Genomic DNA, 18,254 nt, shown 5'->3' with positions numbered 1-18,254 from the left:
TCTAAGTGTTTGGATATGGCAGAATAAACAATGTGTTCTAGAATTTTGGAACAAATACAAGTAAGGGATACTGGTCTGTAATTGCTTGGCTCAGTTTTACTTCCTTTTTTATATATCGGAACGACTGCAGCAGTTCGCCAAATATTTGGTAAATGATCTTGGTCTAATGATACTTGGAATACAATTGATAAAACAGGAGCAATCTCGTAAGCAACTTCCTTGAGGAAACAAGCAGGTAAATTGTCTGGTCCACTAGCTTTGTGTGGTTGGATGTTAGTTAGTAATTGGGCCACTCCTTCAACATGGACTGTTAATGGTGATATGCTAGGCAAAGGGATGTCATTTACTTCAGGTAAATGGGAAGTGTTGTTGCATGTGAAAACAGATGAAAAATAATCAGCCAGCACATTAGCTTTGTCCTTAGAATCAGTAAACGTAGTTCCTTGGTGGATAAGAGGGCCAATTCCAGTATTATCCTGTTTTTCACTTTTGATGAATGACCATAATCTTTTGGTAACTTTGCTGCTATTAGGGTCTATCAGGGAAGAGATGTAATTATTAAACGCTTGACGACATTCTCTTTGGCATTGTCTTTTAAGGTCATGATATTTGGACCAGTCTAAAGGGGAGTCAGAAGTACGTGCGCGATTGTAGGCACGTTGTTTATTCCTACTTAAGCGTTTGACATTGTTGGTTACCCAGGTTTACTTAGGTTGAGTGGAAGTGGACTTAGTGGGAACCATGGCCAGACCAGCATTGCATATCACAAGAAAATTATTCCATAGGACATCTACTGGTGTAGAGGACAAGTAGGTGGTGATGAACTCATCACACAAAGATTGCATTTCTTGTCTTATATGATCAAAATTAGCTTGAGACCATAGGTAAATAGATCTTTCTATAGGAGGTCCTAACGGAGCAAGGACATAAGATGTCACAAGGATAGCTTCATGGTCACTAATACCATCAATTGTGTTACAAAATTCAACTAACAAAGGTCTATCAGTAATAAAAACATCTAGTATTTTTGAGCCTCTGGTTGGATAATTGACAAGTTGAGACAAAGCATTATCTTGCAGGAAATCTAGAAATATCTGGTTTAGGTTAAGTGAGTATTGATGACTGTTGATGGTGTTGTTGACCCAATCTATATCTGGGAGATTGACATCTCCAGCAATCCACAGTGCTGAGTCAGGATAGCTATGTCTGATAGATTCCAGCTGGTAGCAGCATTCATTTAAATAAGCTTCATTACTTGATGGAGGTCAGTATAGTGAACAGATAATTAAGTGAGGCTGGTTGGGAAGTTGTATCTGGCATGCCACTAGTTCACAGGATGTTTCTATCTGTATGTTACAGGAAGCAAGAGAATCATGGCATGCTATAAAAACGCCTCCATAGCCATCAGCACGGTCAATCCGATGTACATTGTAATTAGATGGAAATATTTCACAGTTGTTAACATCAGGTTTGAGACATGATTCACAACCTATAATAATGTCAGGGGTATGGAAACAGATAAGGTTAAGAAAGGACTCCTTTTTGGCTAAGAGAGAGTGACAATTTAGAGATAAGACGGTAAGGGAGCGATTAAATGAATTATCAAGATAATCATTGGGAGTAGGATCACTAGGGTTAAGAGGTAACTGATTATCAGTGCAGGGGGAAGCTAAGTTTGCCTCCGCACTATCCTCCCCATTTTTATCATGTAGATGTTCTCTGTTTTGTTCATATTAATTAACTGTTCCCGTAAGACCTTGTTCCTCTTCTGTTCAATGGGTGTGAAATCTGGGTAGGCCTACCGGCCTATTATGCCCAAAATTTTACCTATTATGCTTTTGAGCATTGCTCAAAAATTAAGCCTATTATGCTCAAAATTATGCTTTCAAAATCAAGATTATGCTCTAGAACTGACTGTTTTATTAGAGTATATCAGCCTTTCCTGACTGCTCTATTAGAGTAAGTGACTGCTCTATTAGAGTATCTCGATCTTATTTCTGTAAAGTGTGAATAACCAACAAAGAAACGATTTAATAAGTTATATTACGTGTTTTTAAATATGAAATACACTAATTATACTATTGGCAGTGAATATTTATTTTCTTTCAGGCGTGCGTATTGCGCATTTAATTAATTTTTCAAACATCGTCCCTATTATGCTGGCATTATGCTTGATGCTTTTGGTCACCTATTATGCTTTAAATTATGCTGGCATAATCGGCCGGTGCCTAATTATCTGGGGTGATGAATACATTACGGACATCTTCTGGGTGAGAGGTAGATCTTAGTTTAGATTTATTTCTTAGTATTAAGGCTTTCTCCTCCATACTGCTAAGGGTTAGTTTAAGTAAACGTGGTCAGTTAGATTTTTTACCTAAACGGAAAGCATTTGTAATAGCCACTTTCGCTCCCAAGTAATTCTGAAATAATGATACACATTTCTTGATGTCATCTTGCTTTCTAGATTGGCCATCATCTGCAGTGGATTCTTCTAACTTATGGATCATTATGTTCAGCGGACGCTTTTCTTTCTCTTTTTGCTCGGAAAGTAAAGACACTGCAATTTGCTCTGCAGATTCAGGGGGTACAGCATTAACAGAAGTAGAGACCTTTGATAACTGTGTAGTGTACTCATTTAGTAACAACTTTATTGATTTTTGAAAGGACTCAATTTATGATTCAACAGATTTCACTGTTTCATGAAGATTTCGTTCAGAACATTGAATCTCAGTGACGGAAGTTTCGACAGCTGTAATTCTAGATTCAACAAGCACTTGATTGTCATAGTAACAGGGACCACTTGAATACAAGAGGAACAGAAGAATACAATATTTGGTGTTGATATGTTAGCTATAGCATTACATTCATCAGTACTTAGCTTTGAACAACTTGCGTGCTGATGTCCCTCACACCATAGACACTCAAATATGTCAGCAGTAGCTGGTTCAGAACAAACTATACACTGATCTCCTCTTGCCTTCTTTTCCTCCTTATTGGCTGGAGAGCTTGCTAGGTGTTTGGTCTTGGCTATTTCACTGGCCATTTCCAATTGGTGAGCCTGGTAAAATGAGCAAAAACAAACAAGTGTAAGACTATAACTTGAAACTAGCTTGAGCAGGTACCGTTATTCACCACGGTACCAAGGTTCTCGCGTTCCAGTCAGGCGCGCGTCTGTTGCGCGGGTCTAAGTGTTGAAACTGGCCTCTTCTGTAATAGTCCTTGAGCCTGGTCTTCGTTGATTGATGTAGCTAAATTTTTTACTTCAAAGTTTGGTGAAATTGGTTGTTTGAAAGAAGGAACAGCGGATAGGAAGCAAGCGCCACTATGTGTCTCACGTGAAGAGATGGACGAAATTTGCTGCCACTCTAGTGTTTTCTTGATTAGACCTATCCCTACACATGACTATAGTTTGTAAGTTAATTTGAAGATATCGATTTTTCGGTTGTGGACCCTATCTTAGTACTTGGTTGTATAATAATAATTGCAAGACCTCGCACAGCGAGTATGAATGCAATGTACAAATCAAAATATATACAGCTAACTAATTACAATTTTACAGTTCATTTATAAGAAGGTTGTTAAACACGGTGATCTGAGATGAAGCTTCAACAGTCTCTGGGGGCAAGTTGTTCCATAGTATAGCAGTGGAAGGAAAGAAGCTGAATTTATATGAGTCAATTCTAGTGAATGGCAGGGTAAGTTTGTACTCATGACCCCGGGTAATTCCTCTATTTAAAGTGATACATTCTGGCAGCCGGAGTAAGGTCCACAATATGATGAATAATTTTGTACATCATTTGGAGCCTTAACATATTTCGACGATAATTTAACTGTCCCATTTCAGGGTAGTGAGCATTTGTGTTACACTGCTGGTGGAGCGAAAGTCTCCAATTACAAATCTTGCTGCGCGCCTTTGAACAGCTTCTAGCTTGTCAATATTACATTGGGTGTGAGGGGCCCAGGCACAAGTAGCATACTCCAGTATGGGACGCACATACATCAGGTAAGCTTCAGCTTTCACTTCACGCTGGCATGAAGACAAATTTCTTCTCAGGAAGGACAAGGTATTGTTTGCTTTCTTACATACTAAATTTACATGTGTGTTGAAAGTAAGCTTGGAGTCAATCATTACTCCCAAATATCTAGCTTCATTTACACACTTTAGTGGTTCATCATATAATAAGTACAACTTCTTGATGATCTGCTTCAGTGAAATGTGTAGAACTTCACATTGATTCACGTTTAACATCATTAACCACTTATTTGCCCAAAGCTGTATATTATATAAGTCTTGCTGAAGAGTTTCTTGGTCGATTTGATTGGTTATTGGTCTATATAGCACACAGTCATCTGCAAAAAGACCACAGGATGATGATATACACTCTGGTAAATCATTGATATAGACCAGAAACAATAAGGGACCCAACACTGTCCCTTGAGGTACACCACTAGTAACATTCACTGGGTGTGATATAAAATCATTACATACAACTCTTTGACTACGGCCATTAAGATCCACTGAAGAGTGGATCCCCTAATACCATAATGGTACAACTTGTGTAACAGAAATCGGTGTGAAACCTTGTCAAAGGCTTTACAGAAATCCAATATGACATCAGTTTGTACCTTGTGGTTTAAATTTAGAGCAAAATTGTAAATAGTTTGTAGTAGCTGTAGTTCGGCGGAACATTTTCCACGGAATCCGTACTGACATTCTGAAAGAATACTGAACGTTTCGAGGTGAGACATGATATTTGAATAGACAAGATGTTCAAACAATTTACAACAAACACTCGTTTATGATATTGGACAATAATTACAAGGGTCATTTCGACTGCCCTTCTTAAATACTGGGGTTACTAAAGCAGTTTTCCAGTCATTGGGTAACACACTTTGCTTTAGAGAAGCACTGAACATAAGGCTCAATACAGGGAGCAACCTCATTTGACAATTCCTTAAGTAGTTTGGGTGGAATACCATCTGGGCCCATTGCTTTATAAGGATCCATTTCACTTAATAACTTTGCAATACCTGCAGTGTCTACTTGTATAGCGGGCATGTCTGGGTACTGGGCATTAACCATGTCTGGTAATGTGGCATTATTATCTTGAGTAAACACAGAATAAAAATACTTATTCAGTATATTAGCTTTAGCAAGATCTGTTGAATACATTTTCCTTCTTTTTCAAACATGGGGATTCCTCCTGGGTCTCTGCATAAAGATTTAACATGCTGAAAAAACTATTTCTTTCTACCACTTTGGTATGGATCATAGATCATTTGGCGCATGTAATCATTGTAAGCCTTCCTACACTCTTTCTGCATCTGTTTTTTGAGAAGTTTGTAATCTCTCCAATGTTTCGTGTATATTAAAGAAAAGAAGTAGGAAAACGAAACCACGGATGCTTCTGACAAAATTTAAGACGATGGCCATGATTCTCGGATTCTAGCAAGTATAATTTCAGTCAAATTTCCACTCCGAGTCTCCATGGCTTTGTTATGAGCATAAATTGTTACTCGTGACAATCATTGTGAGTAAGGACAAGGAGTGGAATGTATAGACCATAGATACTACTTTTTGTGAAGTTTCAATCTGGCAGATCAATTCAGTGCAACCCATCTGAACTTACTAATACGCGTATCAATGTTTTGCCCCGCTACTATGAACACGGGCAGAGGTGGGGATTTGAACACTTAAAAATTCTTATCCCCACTACCTTGGGCTACTTTTGATGTCGAATCCCCCAGTAAAAGACCACGAAACACCCGGCTATGTGCCCTCGTAGCATCAAATACCCCACCACCTGGGGCATAGTTTGAGGTCAATTCCCCCGCTAATCCCCGCCTAGCCCCCACTTCTGCCCGTGTTCATGGTAGTGGGGCAAAACATTGATAGGTGAATAAGGATAGGGACGGAGACCGGGAGCTCATAAAGTCCGGAGCTCCTGATAAGACAGATGCTGAGTTATGCTGTAAACTGAATTTCTGAGACAAAGACAACATCATTTGAGGTGAAACTGCTGCCGCAGCAAACAGTATAGTGGGTACATCATTTCAGATAATATGGCTTGTCAAGTAACTAAGGCATTGTAACTAGTGTGCAGTGGTTAACCATGCATTTGTAAGAACACATACAGAACTGGTAAATCACATTTCCATGTACGTAGCTTATATAATGTGGCATGATCACCTTAACATTGTTATACATACAGTAATGTATGTTTGTGAAAGTTTCATACGTTTGTATGTATCTTCCAGTACAGTGGTGGCTGACTACTAGACTCAGTTACTAGTGCTACAGACATAAAGTCCAATTAGACTGAACAGTTTAGATATCTTTTCTCTATCAGAATGGATACCCGTATTGCACAAATTCTAACCATATAATTATGTCACTCAGTGTTAAGTTTAATCCAAAGAGATATCCAGTGATGTCATCCTTGATACAGTACCATATAGACCTTAAATACATTTTGATGAGAAAACACTCCACTGGTATTATATTCTTTGATAATATGACTTACTGTTGATAATCAGGGAGCTTGCATGAGTCAGTATGAACAACATTACATACTTGTAGCAGATTTGTAAAGTGTAGAATTTGATAGTTGTATAGTACACATTTTAATCTGACATGTATCTAGCAGTCACATGTGAATGTTGTACTACTATACAGTGAAAATACTTGGATCTCATTGGCCGCAATTCTTTTCATATGAAGCACTAGGTATGATCGCATGAACACCTTGGGATGAACTGAACAGAATACAAATGGGACCATGGAAAAGTATCCTTATAGTAGAGGGGTATCCTAATTTCTTGAGAGTTTAAATGTGTGTATATACAAATGGGAGTACTGGCAAACATTTTTAAGATGATTGGTACCATTGTAGTAGGTTGTACTTCCGCTTCAACAATTGCCCAGTGGAGTGTGGCGCTTGGCCGGTATCCGAGTGGCCTGCAGATCAAAGTCAGGCTAGGGGTGGATTTTTTAAAACCCCTTCTAGGTATTTGTCCCGTTTCACATTAGTCAACAATTTTCATCTAGGTTCCCGTCTCATGGTAAACACCTCGTACAGGCTTTGCCTCCAGTGCCTAACTGGTAAAGCAGATAAAAGCAAACAACTGTTAAAAGTACTGTATAATAAGAAACCAAAGTTTGTTGATTCTGAAACTTTGTTGCACACCCCTTATAATACTTTTGAAATGAGTATATACATGTGAATTAAATTTTTGCATTTTGACTATGTATTCAATAACCACATTACTATGGTAGCTAGTCTCGCGTGGCCAGACCTCTTTTTCTCCGTCACGGCACTTATCGATTAGAGATTATAATCGCCTACTCCCAAAAAGGGTCTGGTCCAGAATCAATACGTAAACTTGTTTTCACACCCCAAGCTAGAGCTCGGGGTGTTTAATTAACCTTCGTCATAAAACGTATACTTCCTTTTAACTTTCAAGCCACGTACGCACTGGAAATGCCATGAACGATTTCCAGTAGCAGTGATGAGAGACACTGAGGCTGTTTTTCTACGGTTGAAAAGGTCACGGAACGATTCCTTGTGAAAACGAAAAGGCGAAAGGAGAACTGAGCAAAGAATCAACCCGTGTCCTTTTCAGCCTTAGAAAACCAGCCCCGGTGGCTCTCATCACCGCTAGCTACCGGCAATCGTTCATGGCATTTCCAGTGCGTACATGGCTTGAAAGTTAAAAGGAAGTATACGTTTTATGACGAAGGTTAATTAAACACCCCGAGCTCTAGCTTGGGGTGTGAAAACAAGTATACGTATTGATTCTGGACCAGACACTTTTTCGGTGTAGGCGCTTATAATCTCTAATCGATAAGCGCCGTGACGGAGATAAAGCGGTCTGGCCACGCGAGACTATATGGTAGCTACTTGTATATCAGTAACTAGCTGAAACAGTATAAGCTGAAGACCCAAGTGAAATATATTAACCATTTATACTCCTCACTGACTCTTGTACTGATAATAGTGACTGTAGCGGCAGCTGATCATGCAAACTTAATTGTATGGGCTGACAAAACCTCTGACAAAGCAATTAACTTACTGTTGTTGACTGCTGTCGATGTCTCATGCCTTGTTCAGCCATGATAACCAGCTACCTTTAACCAGAAACACTAATTCTGCCACCCCAAAGGCATTGGTGGGTTGTCCCTCAACAATACGGCTCTGTTCAAGCTGCTGCTAACTGCTAACACCAGATTTCAATGTAGCGCAATCGAGATTATTTACCGTGGCCCCATTCAAAATGGCGGAAAGGTGTTGCCATAGCAATGACGTACTTTTGGAAAGAGTAATTTAAATCGCTGTTAGATAATATTTTTTTTAAAGATTTACTTTTGTATAACGCATTGATCGGGTATACAGGCTTTGCCTTTACCCGTATTTAATCATAATCATAATCTCGCGTAGCCAGACCCACTCTTCGCGCGGCGCTTATCGATTAATAATTATAAGCGCCTAGCTGCGAGAGGGTCTGGTCATAGATTATATATACTACGTACCCGGGATTGGAAACGCCGGTTTTTATCCAAACTATCCGCGTTGGAGCGCACCCTTATGACAGCGAAGCGCCTAGCCAGGCGAGTAGTTGATTCTTTTCATCTTCTTGTGAGTTCATAGCTAGCTAATAGAGATATAAAGGCTACTTAACTCAACATTTCGTATTTCGTAGGTTTACTAAATGAAGGCATTATTTGGAGTTAGCTGACCAGGTGAACTCTACAGGAATGGGCGGTCAGCGGCGGGGTCACCAGTAAATATTCAAGTATACCATTTTTAATTGAATAGTTGAAATGTGCTTACTCAGACCATGCTCAGACACAATGGTACGTACGTTATTGTTACAGAGCAGACAGCACACGTGATATGGCAAGGGAAATTACAAAACAAATTAAATTTTATGCAATTACAAAATTAGAGTGCATTTCTAGATGGAAAGTAGCCCTTAGAGTAGAAATTTTACTGGTGTGATGAGTTTGGGAGAATGAGACAATGACATTGATGGTATAGCCTGGTGGACCTTTCCATTGTAATGAAATAGTTGAACCATCCAGTTGGTGTCTAAAATTGTATCGGAATCTACCAATGATTGAAGTCTTCTGGTTTTATCATAATGTAATGTAATTTAAGCACACGGGGTTACTAATACTGCGTGCTTGTGATGTAACCTCATGACATGTCAAGACAAATGGGGATTTGAAACAGACCATTTCTCCCCTACCCAGTGACAAAGAGAAAAAAAAGTGGTCTGGCCTAACGGTATGGGTACCGGTCTTAAAACAACTACAGCATGTTCCATTGACGGGGTAACAGTAACTGTAGCTATGGTTGCAAGTATGGTGCATTTCTTGTACAATATTACGTTGTAATACAATTAACCATTGTGGGATTCTTCCATTGCTGAGGACAAGCTAAGTGTCCAGAATTACCTGCCCTACTTACCTTAAAGTGAATGTGCCATAGTAGTGACAAGAGTAGTGGTGATAAACGTACATGGCATCTCTGCTTAGCACAGTGCAGTATATGATTACTGTGATTTCCCTCTCTTTTGACTGTTGCATTGTGAATGCATGACATCAATGTGTTTGATGTACAGTGGAACCTGTTCTAAGCCGGTCACCTTCAGGCCAACATTTCTTGACGTTTGCTTTATACAATTGGGTTAGTGTATAGCTGCCTCACTAAAGGAATTAAAGTTAGCCAATTTCAAGAGGTGACCTTTCTATACAGGACAGGTTCCACTATACATTATACAATGTTAGTGTTGCATTTGCTAATGTAGCTCAATCTTTATATGTAGACTGTTTTTGTAGGTCAACAAAACTCTTCCTGTGCTGTGTCTTTCTACCACTTGTCAAAGGATACAGTGACAGTGCTTGTTGCTGTGAAAGATTCATCTTATATTGAAACTGATAGGATTTTTGTAGTGGACAAGTTGACTATAGAAAAATTATATAATTTCTATGCTGTACCAAGCTCAGGCTGTTCTTAGTAATAAACTAACAACATGACGGTACGGCACAACAGTGTATGTTGCAACATATTGCTAGAGGGATGGTTGTGTGTATCCAGCAATGGAGTCGGGTATGACATGTCACTTATCTAGACTCTGTAGTTGCTGTGAATACATGTAGCTAAAACAGCCACTGCCGTGAAATTGAGTATGGTGGTAGGATGTAACATGCTCTATTACAACATTCATTATGTACACTCAATTGACTTTCTGTTCCAACACAGAAACATTGTACACTTGTCTCAATCAGTGCTCCATGTGACTATCAAATGTTAAAACTGTGTAGCTATTAGTAGGTCTTCTTTGGATAAATATTTTGACTAGCTGAAGTATTATTCAAGTTCGAGAGCTGTACAGTACCACTCTATATGGAATTGCCTATCATTTTAACTTCTGAAATCGTCCGGTTTACAAATGATTGAGACCAGAAGCACTTAAGAGTTTTACCATATTCTTGTAGAGGGGGTAGGAACAAAACAGCTAAGAAAGGGACATAATTACTTAGCTAGTACCACTTGGGTAACTAAATGTTAACCTCGTATACATTTTTTGTGGGTTTGAAATGCTCCCACTACACTGCACACTCCCGATAACTTTTGAGTCCATCGGCTAAATGGTTTAGACGCGACAGAACAACGAATTCGCTAGGTGCGAATCTCTGGCCCCGGTAGGCGCCTAAGTAGCTATTAACCTACCAGTATTAGTGGCTTTAGGCGTATCTCAACCTGGATATTAAGCCTTCTCCTTCGTCTTCTACCATTCAAACACTTTGAAAATGGGCGGTTATTTGGGGGGTGCGCTCCAACGCGGATTGCTTTTAGCAAATGTACACGAGTAATTGGATCACGTGTCTCCGTTTCCAATCCCGGGTACGTAGTATATATAATCTATGGTCTGGTATAGTTCGAATAGCAAAGTTGTTCTGATACTCTGAGTTTTTCAGGGTGATAATGAAACACCTGGTTAACTTTCATCACGCCACGTCATATTGCGGACTAGTGGCTTACTGTCAATAAAGAAAGGAATTTGCTAACAACCCTCAATATGACGTGGCGTGATGAAAGTTAACCAGGTGTTTCAGTATCACCCTGAAAAAGCTCAGGGTATCAGAACAACTTTGCTATTCGAACTATACCAGACCCTCACGCAGCTAGGCGCTTATAATTATCAATCGATAAGCGCCGTGCGAAGAGTGGGTCTGGCTACTCGAGAGACTAACTATAATTTATAATTCTTTTTATACTTAATTAACTACTTAACTTAACTACATACTATATTGCACGTATACTCTTTCAGAGTCCTGCAATTATTATAATAATAATAATAATAATAACGTCCATATACTTTAAGATAATAGGTTGACCTTGCCGATCAGTTTTGACTGCGTAGCACCAGAGTAGTATTCGGTATAACGTGTGCAACACTATCCGGAAAAAATGTAAATCATAGCACAGTAGTCTCGGCACGAGACTAATAGGTCTGGGCACGAGACTAATAGCACAGAGAGTCGTACATCTATGATCGTATTCTTCAAGCGCGAGCCCGGCTGGGCACGAGACTCCCTGTGCGGCCATGCAGCCGTGTTTGATTGGCTAAAATACATGCGTATAACTAACACGTGTACGATGCGCAGTACGTGCTGCCATGTGCTCCAACCTGACGTCATATTCCAGAACTTTCTCTTTCTCGAAGTTTCTAGCGAGGTAGTGTGTGTGCCTTTGCTGGTGAGTTATAAGCGACATTCTAGTCTTTCTTAGGCATTTTCTTGTTAAAAGTCGTGTTGTGCTTTATCTAAGAACTTTGTTGTGTAGTTTAGTGCTGGTACGAACATGTCTAGTGAAGATAATGCTGCTGCTCCTGCTGCTGAAGATTCTCCACCGGTAGATTCTCCTCCGGTAGATTCTAAAAATGTTGACGTCGAAATGGAAGACGACGACAGCGAAGTAGAAACGTTTGCTTTTCAAGCCGAAATAGCCCAGCTAATGAGCTTAATCATCAACACGTTTTATTCAAACAAGGAGATTTTCCTGCGTGAATTGATATCCAACTCTTCTGATGTAAGTGTATTTGCTTCGTAATGAATATTGTGTTCACCTTAATTGTAGGCCTTGGACAAAATTCGTTACCAAAGTTTGACAAACCCCAGTGCATTAGATGCTGAAAAGGATCTCTGCATCAAGATCATTCCCAACAAGGACAACAACACTATTACAGTGATTGATACTGGTGTAGGAATGACCAAGGCTGATATGGTAAACCACCTTGGTACAATAGCCAAGTCAGGTACTAGGCAATTCATGGAAGCATTGCAGGTACAGCACTTTTCGTATACCAAGTACATTACTGTTATGCCAAAACAAAACTTTCCAGGCTGGAGCAGACATATCCATGATTGGACAGTTTGGTGTTGGGTTTTACTCAGCATATTTAATTGCAGAACGAGTTGAAGTGATCAGCAAAGTAAGTGGTCAAGTGTTGTTTAAAGCATTTTATTTTCCCTGATAGCACAATGATGATGAACAATACCTGTGGGAGTCTTCAGCTGGGGGCTCTTTCACAGTGCGTCGAGATGAAAAGCATGAGCCGTTAGGGCGAGGCACTAAGATCATTTTATATCTGAAGGAAGACCAGAATGAATATTTGGAAGAGAGAAAGCTCAAGGATGTTGTGAAGAAACACAGTCAGTTTATTGGGTACCCAATTTCACTCCAGGTATATTAATGTTGTTGAGAAAGCAGTTGTTAATTAAGACTGTGTTGATCAAGGTTCAAAAAGAACGTGACAAGGATGTTTCTGACGATGAAGATGACGATGACAAAGACGACGAGAAGAAAGATGACGATGAAGATGGTGACAAGCCAAAAGTTCAAGAAATCGGTACGTCTTGTCACTGGTAGTTTTTATGGTTTCATCCAGTGATCCTTTTAGACGAGGACGATGATGAAGCAGCTGACAAAGACAAGAAGAAGAAAAAGAAAACAATCAAGGAAAAATATTCTGAAATGGAGGAACTAAACAAGACCAAGCCTCTGTGGACTCGCAACCCAGATGACATCACCACAGAAGAATATGGAGAATTCTACAAATCGCTCACCAATGACTGGGAAGACCATCTGGCAGTAAAGCATTTTTCCGTTGAGGGTCAATTAGAATTTCGAGCTTTGCTTTTTGTACCAAAAAGAGCTCCTTTTGATCTCTTTGAAAACCGCAAGCAGAAAAACAACATCAAGTTGTATGTGCGCCGTGTCTTCATCATGGAGAATTGCGAAGAACTCATTCCGGAATATCTTAACTTCATCAAAGGAATCGTTGATTCTGAGGATCTGCCACTCAACATTTCCCGTGAGATGCTTCAACAAAGCAAGGTGCTCAAAGTAATCAGAAAGAATCTGGTGAAAAAATGCTTGGAACTTTTCAATGAAATTTCTGAAGACAAGGACAACTTCAAGAAGTTCTATGAGCAGTTTTCAAAGAACATGAAGCTTGGCATACATGAAGATAGCCAGAACAGGAAGAAACTTGCTGATCTGTTGCGCTATCACACGTCCACCACCACTGATGAAATGACATCACTGAAAGATTATGTAACACGAATGAAGGTAAATTATAAAATGGATAGCTAACTTTCCTTAACTTTTATTACCTTCTGCAGGAGAATCAAAAGGAGATCTACTATATTACAGGTGAAAGCAGAGACTCCGTGGCCAACTCTGCTTTTGTGGAGCGTGTGAGGAAGCGTGGTTTTGAAGTTGTATACATGGTTGATCCCATTGATGAGTACTGTGCACAGCAATTACGGGAATATGATGGCAAAACACTTGTTAGTGTTACTAAGGAAGGTCTTGAACTCCCTGAAGATGAAGATGAAAAGAAACGGTATGGTGCAACTGTTATACTGTGGGGGTGGGGGGATTCAAACATAATTGTAGTGATTGTCTATTACTTGTTATACTTGCTTTTAAAAGGTTTGAAGAGCAGAAGGCAAAGTTTGAGAACTTGTGTAAGGTAATTAAAGACATCCTGGACAAGAAGATAGAAAAGGTGGTGGTCTCTCAGCGGCTAGTCACATCACCTTGCTGCATCGTTACAAGCCAACATGGTTGGAGTGCCAATATGGAGAGAATCATGAAAGCACAAGCGCTCAGAGATACTTCCACAATGGGGTACATGGCAGCAAAGAAACACTTGGAGATCAATCCTGAGCACGCCATAATGGAAACACTACGCAAGAAAGCAGATGCCGACAAGAATGACAAATCAGTCAAAGATTTAGTTGTTTTGCTTTATGAAACCTCGCTTATGGCATCTGGCTTCAGCTTAGATGATCCACAAAATCATGCCAGCAGGATCCATCGTATGATCAAGCTCGGCCTTGGTATTGATGAGGATGAGGTTACTACTGAAGAAACCACTACCACCACTGAGGACATGCCTCCACTTGAAGGCGATGATGAAGATGCTTCTCGAATGGAAGAAGTTGATTAGTTGATCTCTAATACTTGCTATATAGCTATTAGGAACTAAATTTTACTGCTTTTTTGCATTTTATCATGCTTTCAAGGATACCATTTCTTTATGAAACAATAGTTCTTTATGGAGGGGCTGTACTCAGACTTCATATGTAGCGCTTTAAATAGAGCATTGTATAATGCATGTTATAAATACTGGTTTAAGCCCAGAGGTATGTTCTTTAAGTAGAACATTATGTGATCCATGTTCATCCAAGGCACTAGTTAGTCCCAGAGGAGGTATGTTGTGCTTTAAATAGAGCATACATATTTTTTTTTTTAATGTTATTTAGACTATTACTGTTACTGTTAGCTATCAGTCAATATAATCATAGTTGATGGACAAATTATTGTAAGCAGGTAGCCAGCTTACTGTACACTAATGGATGTTGGGTAGACTAAGGTGATAGCCATAGCCTCCCAGCACCACATCAACAACTGGGTCATTCCATGTCAAATCAACAAGGATTTAGGGTCACCTCCCGGATTTTGACGAAACTTGGTGTTTGTAATCACCCATGCAGTTTTTTAGCTCCATACACCCCATAGTTTCTGATTTATGACCACAAATATTTTGAATATTTCATGAAAATTACTTCACACTAAATATTTTTAAACACAACTTTCACTGATGGAAGATTGTTGATCAACCTTTCCAGTGATCCCTAAATTATGGGATATCTACTTAATTATGGTTCAATAAATGCATAGCTGGTGAGGTGGGCAGCTATTGTCAGCTGGTTGTGACCTTTTCTTCTTTTTTTTGTCTCACCTTACCAAACCAGAGACAATGTAGTAATCACTTCCATAAGTCTGGGTCAGCCCAGCCCCCCCTCATATCAACTACTTCCTCCGCCCCTGTGTGGTATGCAGTGGAATTTGTAGTCTATTATTGCTGTATGGCCAGAGTGTACACCTCCAATAACCACTCACAACAACAAGTTTGTCTTGCAAAGTGAAGGTGTCTAGGTACAGTGCAACCTGTATTAGTGACCACCTGTATTGAAAGACCACCTATAGATGTGCTGCAGTTAATTTATACTTATTTAATTGGACATTAATGTATAACACCATAGATAATATATACCTCCAGACAGTGTCCGGAGGTATATATTATCTATGATAACACCAAAGCATCAACCCTTTCTAGCAAATCCAAAAATGGTCCTTATTAGACAAGTTGACTTTAAATTACAAATCTGACCACCATGCATGTGACCATAAACATATCATGTGAATGTTGTATATATATGATCTCTTAAGAAATATCTTCTTTATCAAGTTGGATCCCACTATAGTGGACTTAGAAGTTGCATATGTGACTGCATAGTTATGTATAACAGAACTCCTCAAAAGGGATACCTGCACACCTTAATAACCAGGATTTCTATTTGTACTCCCACTCTAGTGGTGCACACATAGGTGGTGGAGATGGGGGGGGGGGGGAGGGGCAGGGACACTGTTTGCAAGAAAAGATCGAGATACTCTAATAGAACAGTCAGGATCTGGATACTCTAATAGAGCAGTCACAGTATTCAGAGAAGCAGTGTAGCAAACTACTTAGCTACGTATGTGTAGTAGTTATAAATAAGCAGATATAATTGGTGGAGAGCAGCTATTGTCAGCAGGCTGAGACCTTTTTTTTTTTTTTTTTTTTTAGTCTTCAATTTACAGCTAGCCTGGCCCTTCACTCTTTGGCCTGCTCCACCGCCCTTGGGTGCACATACCTTTGAACCAAGATACTTCTGTGACCTCTGCAGTGGCGGATCCAGATCCTTTTAAATTTTAAATTTAGCTCAGTGGCAGTCTAAATACATGAACATTGTTGCACTGACAATTTGTCATAGCAAACAACTATATTCTAATGTTTTTTTCAGTTGCATGCATGCAGTTGCACTTAACTAACATCATTTATAGCTATTATATCCTTAGCAACACTTCACTTTTCACCTCCCACTTCATTAAAAACGATCGAGATATTCTAATAGAGAAGTCAAGTAACTATATACTTTAATAGAGCAATCAAAGCTACAGCTTGTAGTCACCATATTTGCCATATAGTTAGCTATAGTATTTACAGTTTAAAGCATTGGATTTATTGTAATTGGTAACTAAAAATAGCCTAAGATCTGATCTCAGAGATTCTAAAATCCAAAAATTTTCTGGAAAAATGTCACCAGATGCCTTATTCAGCTATACCAATCGCAACGTTTAGAAAACCCCTTTTAAAATTCCTAGATCCACCACTGCTCTGTAATATAAGCACTTTATTATGGTCCTAGGAATGGAGGGTTTTACCATATACATGCATTACTTGATGTGAAAATTAATTTATAATAACTTTATATATATTCGTGACCACTTTGAAGATCAAGGCAAAAATTCATTCACATACTCACGTAATAGGTAAACATGTTGACCACATTTTCATGTGTGTTTAACATTTGCCTGTACTGATCTTCAAAGCGTAAATACAAAATACTTCGAAAAACCATTTTAGTAATTGCAGTACTATAAATCACACACGAGGTGCAAGCAAGTGTTCATAATAATAAAAAAAAACTCTTGGTACAAGTAATGCATCTACTGTACTGCATACAGTGTGACTCTTCCTATTCCCAGGAGAATTGCTCACTTTTAAGAACCCATAGACTTCTTGGGTCCACATGTATGTACTTTTATAAATGAATGGCTATCAACAGCCCGGGTATCCTTTTTGAGTGTTGTACTTATGTAACCATGTATGTAACTTGAATTGTGTAGAGTGGGACTACATATGTAAGTGCAATATGACAGGATTAGACTTAATAAATAAGGTATTTCTGAAGAGATGGTACCACATTTACATGTTTATGGATACATGGTGATCTCATTTAAAGTCCACTTTCCGATAAGGACCGTTTTTGGATTTGTTAGAAAGGGTTGAGTATAAATTAACTGTAGTGGTCTTTCAATACAGGTGGTCACTAATACAGGTTGCACTGTACCTAGACACTTTCACTCCGTAAGACAAACTTGGCATGGCCTTGTTGTGAGTAGTTACTGGAGGTGTATACTCCCATACAGCAATAATAGACTACAAATTCCACTGCACACCACAACATAAATCATTATAGCTCTTGAGCCCATTGTGGTCCCACCACAAAATTTTTATCAAACATATATAGCGGACCATGACCCAATCATTATTCCCAAAAAAATTTGAAGAATTTCAAACAGCCTTAATTGAAATATAAGGGATTAAATTAAGCTTCAATAAAGTATTTTTGAACCATAATTAAGTAGATATCCCATAATTTAGGGATCACTGTAAAGGTCTTCCATCAGTAAAAGTTGCTGAAATTACAGTTGATTTTGTATCTAGAGATGGACCAATTTTTAATGAAATATCAAACAGTACGGTAGTCAGGACCGCCCAGAGAAATTAAGGGGCCCAGGGCAAAGAGTTAAAGTGGGGCCCTTGACCCAAGTTGTAATGTGAAAACCAAATTTAAAAAAAAGAAAAAAAAAGGTCACAACCTGCTGGCAATGGCAATAACTACCCATCACAACCCATATCTCCTTATCTATAAGCTTGCTACACTGCTCCTCTGAAGAATACTGTGACTGCTCTATTAGAGTATTTTGATCTGACTGCTCTATTAGAGTATATCGATCTTTTAAACAGGTATTCAGGGCAATGGCGGATCAAGGATGGGGCATTTG

General features: G+C 39.1%; 1 protein-coding gene and 2 long non-coding RNA genes across 5 annotated transcripts in view; 2 read left to right on the top strand and 1 right to left on the bottom strand.

Moving 5' to 3' along the window:
* Positions 1 to 8,393, bottom strand: part of LOC136267939 (uncharacterized) — a 57,907-nt gene extending 49,514 nt beyond the window's left edge. The window contains exon 1 of one of the 3 annotated variants that reach the window (XR_010706839.1): positions 8,074 to 8,393. This is a non-coding gene — a long non-coding RNA (uncharacterized lncRNA). The remainder of the gene's footprint in view (positions 1 to 8,073) is intronic. The other 2 variants (XR_010706838.1, XR_010706836.1) reach the window with 2 other exon arrangements.
* Positions 8,394 to 8,480: 87 nt separating this feature from the next.
* Positions 8,481 to 10,316, top strand: LOC136267938 (uncharacterized). Its single transcript, XR_010706835.1, has 3 exons — positions 8,481 to 8,636; positions 8,701 to 8,854; positions 9,842 to 10,316. It is a non-coding gene; the product is annotated as an uncharacterized lncRNA (long non-coding RNA).
* Positions 10,317 to 11,641: 1,325 nt separating this feature from the next.
* Positions 11,642 to 14,627, top strand: LOC136268140 (heat shock protein HSP 90-beta-like). Its single transcript, XM_066063385.1, has 9 exons — positions 11,642 to 11,765; positions 11,853 to 12,098; positions 12,147 to 12,353; positions 12,412 to 12,501; positions 12,547 to 12,753; positions 12,807 to 12,918; positions 12,970 to 13,640; positions 13,694 to 13,917; positions 14,007 to 14,627. The coding sequence occupies exons 1-9, from the start codon at positions 11,643 to 11,645 to the stop codon at positions 14,524 to 14,526; spliced, it is 2,400 nt and encodes a 799-aa protein (XP_065919457.1). The 5' UTR covers position 11,642; the 3' UTR covers positions 14,527 to 14,627.
* Positions 14,628 to 18,254: the final 3,627 nt, after the last annotated feature.

Source organism: Dysidea avara, chromosome 10, assembly GCF_963678975.1.
Source record: "Dysidea avara chromosome 10, odDysAvar1.4, whole genome shotgun sequence".
Taxonomy (NCBI): Eukaryota; Metazoa; Porifera; class Demospongiae; order Dictyoceratida; family Dysideidae; genus Dysidea; species Dysidea avara.
Note: the sequence above shows the minus strand (reverse complement) of the source record. Positions and strands in the feature narration are given on the sequence as shown.

Coding starts and splice junctions, on each gene's coding strand:
- LOC136268140 (XM_066063385.1), top strand. CDS start 11,643: ATGCGTATAACTAACACGTGTACGATGCGCAGTACGTGCTGCCATGTG. Junction 12,754..12,806: donor GGTACCCAATTTCACTCCAG/GTATATTAATGT, acceptor GTGTTGATCAAG/GTTCAAAAAGAACGTGACAA. Junction 12,919..12,969: donor GCCAAAAGTTCAAGAAATCG/GTACGTCTTGTC, acceptor TGATCCTTTTAG/ACGAGGACGATGATGAAGCA.